At 47.4% G+C, this 10012-nt stretch overlaps 1 protein-coding gene across 1 annotated transcript; it reads right to left on the bottom strand.

The window, feature by feature from the left end:
* Positions 1-7355: 7355 nt before the first annotated feature.
* On the bottom strand, positions 7356-9953 carry LOC115285107 (PRAME family member 12-like). Its single transcript, XM_029931488.1, has 3 exons — positions 9922-9953; positions 9048-9611; positions 7356-8234 (listed from the first exon to the last, which is right to left on the bottom strand). The coding sequence occupies exons 1-3, from the start codon at positions 9951-9953 to the stop codon at positions 7643-7645; spliced, it is 1188 nt and encodes a 395-aa protein (XP_029787348.1). The 3' UTR covers positions 7356-7642.
* Positions 9954-10012: the final 59 nt, after the last annotated feature.

Genomic DNA, 10012 nt, shown 5'->3' on the forward strand with positions numbered 1-10012 from the left:
TATTCTTCCCATTTTGTGGTGAGTGAATTGAGGCACAGAGAAATTAAGCCAGTTGTACCAGATCACACAGCCAATGAGGACTGAGCCAGTTTTGAGCCAGCATTAGGCAGTCTGGCTCTGGAATCTCTGCTACTCCCCAGAGCACCATAATTGTCTCTGAACCTAAAGGTTCTGAGGGCTTTCAGTGGCCCTGGTGGTATAGTGGTGAGCACAGCTGCCTTCCGAAGGTTTGGAGGGTCCTATTTTATCTCGTGTCTCAGGAGGAAGGTAGTTAAAACCTCTCCATGGCAACTAATGTTTACTATGATTTTTCAGTCTATGCCATTTTATTTTCCAAGAATTTAATGTTTTTTGATTTCTTTTGAAGTAAACTCTACTCCCAACACGGGTCTCAAACTCATGACGCCGAGATCCAGAGTCGTATGCCCTGCCAACTGAGCCAGCCAGTCACTCCTATTTTTTCAAATCCAAAAATTTGAAAGCCATAAGTAAGATTTGATTTCCATAAAATTATTTTTCTGAACTTTTGAGGGAACTGTACTTTTCCTTTGTTCCTTTCTCAACGTGGTGAATCCCACTGGTGGATTTTTCCGAGGCTGTCTTACCATCCTGGAGTAAACCTCACTTGATCATGATGTATTGTTTTGAATACTCTATTAGATTCAGTTGGTGGAAATAAGAATTTTTGCCCAATGGACTTACAATTTACTTTCCTTCTAATGTCCTTATTCGGTTTTGAAATATGTGTTACCATTAGCCTTGTAAAATGAATTCCTCAGCTTTCTCTGTGAAGTCTATTTTCTGGAACTTCTTGGGTAAGACAGGAATTACCCGAAAGTGTGGGGATACCACATGGAAATTGTCTGAGCCCAGAGCTCTGGGGGAGGGCAGGAGGTCTGGTTACCATTTCAATGTCTTTGATTTATCTATTCTAGTTTCTGTTTCTTTGTTCACCAATTTTGGCCATTTTGTAGTTTTCTAGCAATTTGCCCCCTTGGATTTTGTTTTCAAATGTATTAGATAATGGTTGTGAGTATTTTTAATACAATACATTTTTATTATGAAATATGCATACAAACAAAAGACTATATATGATATATTTATACACACCTATATAACACAAAAATAGGAATCATAAAAATTATGAAAAAATAATAGGGGAAGACCCATGCCCACTTACCTTAGGGCCACTGTGTGTCCCCATCTTGTGCCTCAGCCAACTCCATCCCCCTAAATCTCTTCCAATGACCTAAAGACCAAGAGAGTTGTATCCCAGGAATGCAAGAGCGGTTTAACGTTTGACGATCACTCAATATAATTAACCATGTCAATGGAATAAAAGCAAAAAGTCCCATATTATCATCTCAACTATAACACAGGACTGAAGGAAATTTAAAAAGACCTAAATAAATGTAGGGACACACCATATTAGAAACTCAGTACCATTGGGGTGCCTGAGTGGCCAAGTCAGTTAAGCATCGGACTCTTGATAACCGATCAGGTCTTGATCTCAGGGTAATGAATTCAAACCATGCACTGGACTCGACCCTGGGCATGAAGCCTACTTAAAAAAAAAAAAAAGGCCACCTGGGTGGCTCAGTCTATTAAGCCTCCGACTTCGGCTCAGGTCAGATCTCACGTTCGGGGTTCGAGACCCACGTCAGGCTCTGTGCTGACAGCTAGCTCAGAGCCTAGAGCTGTTTCCAGTTCTGTATCTCCTTCTCTCTCTGCCCCTTCCCCTCTCATGCTCTGTCTCTCTCTGTATCAAAAATAAATAAAATATTAAAAATTTTTATAAAAGACACAATACCGCTAAGATGTCAGTTTTCCCTAAATCTATAAATTTGTTGGTATCCTAATCAAAATTCAATTAGGTAATTTGATAGAAGTCGATAAGCTTATTCCAAAATGTATATAGACATGCAGATGACCTTGTATGTCAAAGCAGGTTCCTAACAGAACATTTTGGGAGACTCGGACGACCGGATTTCAAGACTTAATACAAAGATTCAGTAATCAAGAGAGCATGCAAATTAATGAAACAGAACAGGGAATCCATGAGTAGACCTCACATATATGGTCAATTTGATAAGGTGTCAAGGAAACTAAATGGAGACAGAAAAGTATTTTCAACAAGTTGTCCTGGAACAATTGGATATCCACATGGGAACAAAATAAATACCAAAGCCTCCCCCACCAGACATAAAAATTAACTCGAAATGGATCATGGATCTCCATGGAACAACTAAAGCTATAAGACTTCTAGAAAAAAAACTTAGCATATAATCTTTGAAGTCTTAGAGTGAACACAGACTTTTCCAATAGGACACAAAAGCACAAATGATAAAAGAGAGAGTTGATACACTAGATTTATTACATTGTTTTCTTATTTGCTCATGACAAGTACCCTTCTTCATGCCCATCATCCATTGAGCCCACCCCCCACCCACCTCCCTCCATCAACCCTCCATTTGTTTTCTATGATGACGATAGGCAGCTCCCCCCTCTCTGTCTTTTTCTTTCTTTCTCATATGTTCATCTGTTATGTCTCCTCAATTCCATTTTGGAATGAAATCATAGGGTATTTGTCTTTCTCTGACTGGCTTCTTTTGCTCCTCATAATACATTCCCACTCCATCCATGTCATTGCAAATGCCAAGGTTTCATTATTTTGGATGACTAATATATTCCATTGTAGGTATATATGCATATATGTGTATATATATGTGTTACTTTACGTGTATATATATATACCACATCTTCTTTATCTATTCATGAATAGATGGAAATTTGGGCTTTTCCATTGTTTAGCTCTTGTTGATAATGCTGCTGTCAACATTGTGGTGCATGTGCCCCTTTGAATCTGTAGTTTTGTATCCTTTGGGTAAATACCTGGTAATGCAATCGCTGGGTCATAGGGGAGCTCTATTTTTAACGGAATCTCCATACTGTTCTCCAGAGCGGCTGGACCCGTGCGCATTCCCACCAAGAGTGTCAGACGGTTTCGCTTTCTCCGCATCCTCACCAACATCGGGTGTTCCCCGTGTTGCTATATTGAGCCATTCTGGCAGGTGTGAGGTGGTATCTCATGATCATTTTCATTTGCATTTCCCTTAGACTTTATGAACATTTTTGTTTTTGGAGCTTCTGAACCTACCACTGAGAAAGTAATGACAGGGCACAGACAAGAGGAAAATATTCACTATACACTTATTCCGTAGGACGCGTGTGTCTGGAATGTATCTAAGAATTCTTACAACTCAGTAATAAGACGATGGGGTGCGTGGGTGGCTGAGTCATTGAAGTGTCTGACTCTTGATTTTGGCTCAGGTCATGGTCTTACAGTTGGTGGGTTCACCCCCATGTCAGGCTATTCTCTGACAGCCTGGAGAATGCGTGGGAATCTCTCCATCTCTCCCACCCCCCCACACCTTGCTCATGCTCTCTATCTCTCTCTGAATACAAACAAAAAACAAATAAACATTAAAAAACTTTAAAGACCAAAAGAAATGGGCAAAACATTTGAACAGACACTTGACAGAAGAAGATGCACAAATGCCAGAGAAGCACACGAGAATGTCCTCAACATCATGGATTCTAGGGAAATGTAGTTTCTTATCAAGATAAGCATAAGCTTATGGTTCCAACTGCAAGCCTGCTTCTAGGTATTTCCCCAAAAGAAATGAAATAGGTCCACACAAAGAATTACACATGATTCATGCATCAGCTTTGTCCATCACAACCACAAACTGGAGTCAACACAAATGTCCACCAAGAGGTGAGTCGATAAAACCGACGTGTGGGACTTCAATGCAATGGACACTCCACAGTAATCAAAAGGAAGGAATCAGGAACGCCTGGGTGGCTGAGTCTGTAAGACCCTCCTCGGGTCAAGCTGACCCTGATGAAGACTCACCAACCCTTGTTTCACTCTCCAGCCCTTCTGCTTGAACCATCAAGAGTTGGGAACGTGAGCTCTGGGAGTGCTAGGATGGAACCCATAACTTAAAACTTAAAGGTTAAGTTGTTTTCTAAGCTACTGTTGCTAGGCCCCTCCCCCTCGAACCCCAAAGTTTTCGGTTCTGGGCACCTGCTTCGCCTCCCCTTCAACCTGTGATTGGTCCTTCACATTTCCCTGAAGAAAAAGAACTCTAAAATCGATAGGTCTCTACCAACTCTTAGGTTTGTGTGTAGAAATATGATTGACCAGTAGGGAATGCTGTAAAGTCTGAGTGGTCAACTAAATGATGACTTCTTTTGTCTTGCCAAAGCCCTTCCAGACCCTGAGCTCCTGCTCGGTGGGGGGTCTCTCCTGAGCACTTGCCAACACTCAGCAGGGGCCGTTCGGCCAAACTAAAATAAACCCACACACCATCTCCATTTGTGTCCGTGGGTTTCCCTCTCGGTGACTTGCTTCAGGAGGGAAAGCTCTAACAAGTCGGTTAAGCATCCAACTTCAGCTCAGGTCATGATCTCATAGTGCATGGGTTCGAGTCCTGCATTGGGCTCTCAGAGCCTAGAGCCTGTTTCAGATTCTGTGTGTGTGTCTCTCTCTGCCCCTCCTTGAGCTGTCTGTCTGTCTGTCTGTCTGTCTCTCTCTCTCTCTCTCACAAAATAAATCAGTGTATAAAAAAATTTTTTTTAAAGTCAAGAATCATCTGAACACATAGTATAATGGTCCTCAAAGAATGAGGCTCAAAGAAGCCAGACAGAAAGGAAGGTAGAATTATGAATTATAAGACATTCTGAGAAAGGCATCCTTATAGTGACAACAAAAAGAAAACAATCCAGAAAACGCCCAACAACAACATGAAAAAATCTCACAGATCAGTTGTCCTCGGGGGCCACGCAGGGGGACTGACAGCAAAGGACAACCAGGGCAGTAAGAACTTCGGAGAGTGAGGGAAATACACTGAGTCCCGCTGACCTGCTGGGTCCAGAGATGCACACATGTGTCAACACTTACCAACCTGTAGACTCAGTGTGAGCAGTTTCCTATCAGTAAATCATGGCACAATACGATTGATTTTAAAATGTACAGGAATTCAATATTGATTAATCTCAAACACAAAACCTTGGTCCCCAAAGAACATGTAGAAAGAGGATACATAGAGTAGGACCTCGATGTGAATTTTACCAACATCTGAAACAAGGTGCTATTCACGGATACATATGTCTCAAAATACTATTAAAACATGCGTGGTGATGATATATAACAAAGTTAGGAGAGTGATGAGCTCTGAGAAGGAAGGAGCCCCAGGAGTTGAGGCTCTGGCAGCTCAGAGCTGGAGCCTGCTTGGGGTTCTGTGTCTCCCTTTCTCTTCTGCCCCACCGCCACATGTGTTCTCTCTCTCTCTCTCTCTCTCTCTCTCAAAACCGAAATAAACTTTAAAACAAAGATAAACAGGGGCGCCTGGGTGGCTCAGCCGATTAAGCGTCCGGCTTCAGCTCAGGTCATGATCTCAACGTTCATGGGTTCGAGCCCCACCTCGGGCTCCGTGCTGACAGCTAGCTCAGAGGCTGGAGCCTGCTTCAGATTCTGTATCACCCTCTCTCTGACCCTCCCCAGCTCAAGCTGTCTGTCTCTGTCTCGCAGAAAAGAAATAAAAAGCATTAAAAATTCTTTTTAAATTAAAGAAATAAAACTAAAAACACTATGTATTTTTTTTAAAAAGCACTAAATCCCTTTTAGAAAATTTAAAGGCAATATATACCTCTAATACGTATATGTATCACATGACAATTTTTTACACTCAAATTGCATTGACCGAACAGATTTTGTAAAAATACTGAACAAATAATTAAAAAAAAAAAGGGTGAACAGACCCAGCCTGCGGCACCAACTTGTATTATCTGGATCTACCAGCAGGTGGCACACACGTCCCGAGGGTCGGAAATGCTCATCTGAGAATCACTAGGCACATCCAGACTTTCACAGGCGCCCCACCTACCCCACCGAGCGGCTGCATGAATCCCGATTCATTGGGGGTCACATGTAACACCGAGTCCCAGGGCACCCCTGTGTCAGGAAGAGAAGGGAAAACTGAGGAATCAAGGGAAGGACCCATTTCTTGAGATCTTCCTGTCAGCCACGCCCCCACCCCCCCCCCCCCCCCATGCATCATCTCCTGGGATCCTACAAAACTCCAGTCAGCTGGGGATGCCTATCCTTTTCCACGGAGACTGAGGCTCTGGCCTAAGGAACCGCCGCCAGCAACTTCAGCCTCAAACCCTCAGCAGAGAGCTTTCCTTTGGGTGCCTTGGTTTAGAGTCACTGGGACGGGTTTTCTTTGTGTGCCGCCTGCCCAGATGGCTGGCAAAGCGTTCATGCTGGGTGTGTCGCTGAGGGTGTTTCTGGAAGAGATGGACGTTTGAATCACTAGACTCAGGGTAGACATTCTCGGCACCGTTCGATCCCTTGGGGACCAGAATGGAACCGAAAAGGGAAAGGAGGGCAAAGTGTCTCTTCTTGCCTGTGAACATCTGGCACTCCTGGCTCTTTGTCCTTCAGACTCAAGCTACACAGGGACCTCCCTTCTCAGGCCCTTTGGCCTCAGACTGGGAGTTATACCATCAGCTCCCCTGATTGTGAGAGATTCCACCTTTGCAGGTTTTCCACTGGCTATGCAGGACCTCCAGCCTCACAGACGGCCCACGACAGACTCGGTGGTCTGCACAACCATGGGAGCCAAACCTACGTGCCCCAACCCTACTCGTGCACTCTCTCAAAATAAACAAAAACCGATTCAAAGTTGACCTGTCTACACGATTTTAGTGCTTTTGCTCCAAGGGACTTGATGTCTTTACTGGCCACTAGTTGAATTCAAGGACTACTAGCCAGCGGCAGGCATGGGGAGGCCGTGGTCTCCAGCTAATATACAGTGCAGACAAGCCCTATCAGAGGTGGGGCCCTGCCTTGCCCAGCGAAGCCCTTCCTCAGCACAAAGGCCAGGAACTGAGGTCTCTGCAACCATCTGGAGAACGGTGGTGAGTGCCCATTTCCTGGGTCCTGGCATCTGAGGTCGCAGCGGGGGTCCCAGGAGCCCATCGGGTACTTAGTATATGACCCAGTTGTGGTGATTAACCCCCGGAATCGCCCCCATAGACAAAAGAAGAGATGCCCCAGAGAGAAGGAGGAGCTGGGGGAAATCATCCGTATGCTGTGAGCTCTTGGTGCCAAACCCCAAGGCATCAGGGACAGAGTTTCTGACCGTGGGCAGCTCACGATCCGCTTTTCCCCATCAGTCCCTGGAGATTCCTGAAGGGTGAATTGGGACAAGCGGTGAAGACATCACAGAAGGCACCAGAGAGTACACACCAAGGGTCTTTATTTCCTGCCTTTCCTTACAACCATCCACCCGGGGATAACTCCCACGCATGGGTCTCAGGCTCGAGTCCCCCTCCAGAAAGGCAGAGTCACATTTCTTCCTCTGGAGGACACAGGTCCCTGAAGGTCCCGGCAGTTCCCCGGGGCCGTTGCTCTGCCCACCATCCTGTCATCCGGAATCATCCTTCCTGCCCCCACGCACACGAAGCAGCTGTCTGAAATCGGGGGTCTGTGTCCTTTGCAGGTCCCATATCCCTATAGGCGAGATCGCAGTTTCCAAGTGCCCGGAGGGAAATTTTTGGAGGATGCACTCAACTAGTCAGGCAATTCCCATGGGCACCTAAGGGGGCCCGAATCATCGATTATCCTGTCACAGTAAAGACGGATGGGCTCTTCATATCGTACTGTCCAGGACTGTCCCAAGTCCTTCATAATCCCCAGTAGCTCAGCTTGAGCCTGGGCACTTCCCTCCCACACAATTTTCAAACGATCATCGTAATTCAGCCCATGAAATGGATATATGTCCAGAGGGAAAGGAGATACCCCCAGGCTCAGGTGGTCCAGCTTGGGGTTGTGTTGCAGCAGCTGCTGCACAACGGCCATAGAGAGAAAGTTCCAGGAGATATTTAAAGCCCGGAGCTGGTGGCAGCGGCTCAGAGCTGGCAGGATGGCCTCCAGGTGAGTGTCCAAGAGGTCACAGTTTTCTAAGTTAAGGGTCTGGAGGGTGGCGGCCACAGTCTCCAGCAAGACTTGCAGGGGCTTCATACTAACAGCGCTCAGCCTGAGGCCCCTCAGATCCAGCTCCTTTAGCTGAGTGATGCTCGGGCACTGGGACAGGCACACCAGGTCCCATTCTGTAAGCTGGCTGTTATTTATGGAGAGGGTCTCCAAGGGGGCCCTCAGGCACCTGGGGAGAAACCAACAAGTTAGTTCTGGGTACCTGGAGCGTAGGTGGCCTTAAGGGCACCCAACTGACTTGTCCGATGACCCATCTGAATAATGTCAGTCCCCAGGACCCCAGTCTTATTTTAGGCTGAGTCCTTTCACTTGTGTGACTGAGTCAAGGTCACAAAATCTTCAAAGCTCCTTTTCCCCATCTGCCGAGCAGAGGACAGCATACTCCCCTTACAGAAAGGAAGGTCATGGAATACACTAGAACACGGTAAATCAAGCTAGACTATGCTCAATCAAGCACGGGCATCACTTTTTTTTTCATACTGGGACATGCATGAAAGACCATCAACGTTCTCGACTCGGGCTTCCTTCAGGTCACTGCTATAGCATTTGTTGCCCATACCTTTGGCCCAGGTGAGGCTAATGGAGAAACACAGAGAAAGGCAGGGGAAGAGGCCTGCCTGGGGGTCCAGTTGGTTCAGTGTCCCAGCTTCAGCTCAGGTCATGCCCCGGCATCCAGCTCTGTGTCTGACGGAGCCTGGAGTCTCCCAGGAGCCTGCTTCAGATTCTGTGTCTCCCTCTCTCTGCCCCTACCCTGCTAGTGCTCTGGTCTCTGTTTTAAAAAGGAACAATTCACCAGCTCGCCCTGACTACATGTGAACCCCGCAGTGTGTGGCTTCTTGGCAAGGTGACCCTTTCCACAGCCCCCAACCCTGATGTGGGTGGTTACGTGACACCACACTTAGGACAGAGCAGCAAAGGAGACGGTGCGCCGGACATCCCGGCCGTGCGTTCCCTGTTACACCACCGGTGGGGCCATGCTCACCTGAGTGTCTCGTCCAGGCAGTTTTTGCGGAAGATCGAAGATGGCATGTGGAGCTTCCGCAGGTGATGCAGCTTGCAGAGCTGGGAGGTAAACTGGGCAACATGCTGCTTGTCCTCCTCGGAGATGGGCACTTTGATAAAAGGGTGAATGAGGGTCTGCAGATTAGTCATCTGGCCCAGGTATGGAGCGAACATTCTCAGGGTGGACAGCTTCTTCGTGTCCTTCACCTCCAACTCCAGGATGCAGCCCGGATACACCTTATTCAGGACCTTCTTAATATGTCGCGGGGTCATCCAGAAAATCTTCAGCGTCTTACAGCACAGGTGGACTGATGATCTTCTCCGTGTGGCCCACGTCAGGAGGTAGGTGAAGGCTTCGTCCAGGTTCTTCTCCTCGAGACAAAGGTCTATGCAGACTGTCAAGGGAGCCGAGAGCTTCTCCATCCTGCAGCCGTCCTCGGTCACTGGTCTCACCCGCAGACACTCATGGGCCGTGGCTGCAGACCACGTGCCCCACAAGTTCTGACTGGCATTCCGTAGGTCCAGCACCCGCAGCCTCCACCGCCTGTGTGGGGAACACGGAAGGTTTGCCGAGATGCTTCACCAGCGGTCCCGAACGAGGCCATGCCTCTCAAGCTGGGCAACCAGGGGACTCGCCACCTGTGCCTTCACGTCACATCCCTGGCTGCTCCCTCATCTATCTCCTTCCCCCCTCCCATCTTCCCTGTGTCTGCTTCTCGTATGAAGTCCCCTCGGGACCAGGTCGAGGCATGTTCTCAGGGAGCCCGGCAGCATCCCGAGCCGCCCTCACCTCCAGAAGGCATGTCCCACAGAGAGCCCAGCAACGGCCAAGTCCTGAGCTTCTTCCCTGGCACCATCCGATGCCTCGGATCCACCCCGCGACCATCCACTCTCCCCAACCCCAGCTGCCTCTGCCAGGACACCCAGAACCCTACTGGGCTCCGT

Source organism: Suricata suricatta, unplaced genomic scaffold (genome assembly GCF_006229205.1).
Source record: "Suricata suricatta isolate VVHF042 unplaced genomic scaffold, meerkat_22Aug2017_6uvM2_HiC HiC_scaffold_41, whole genome shotgun sequence".
In the NCBI taxonomy this organism is placed as follows: Eukaryota; Metazoa; Chordata; class Mammalia; order Carnivora; family Herpestidae; genus Suricata; species Suricata suricatta.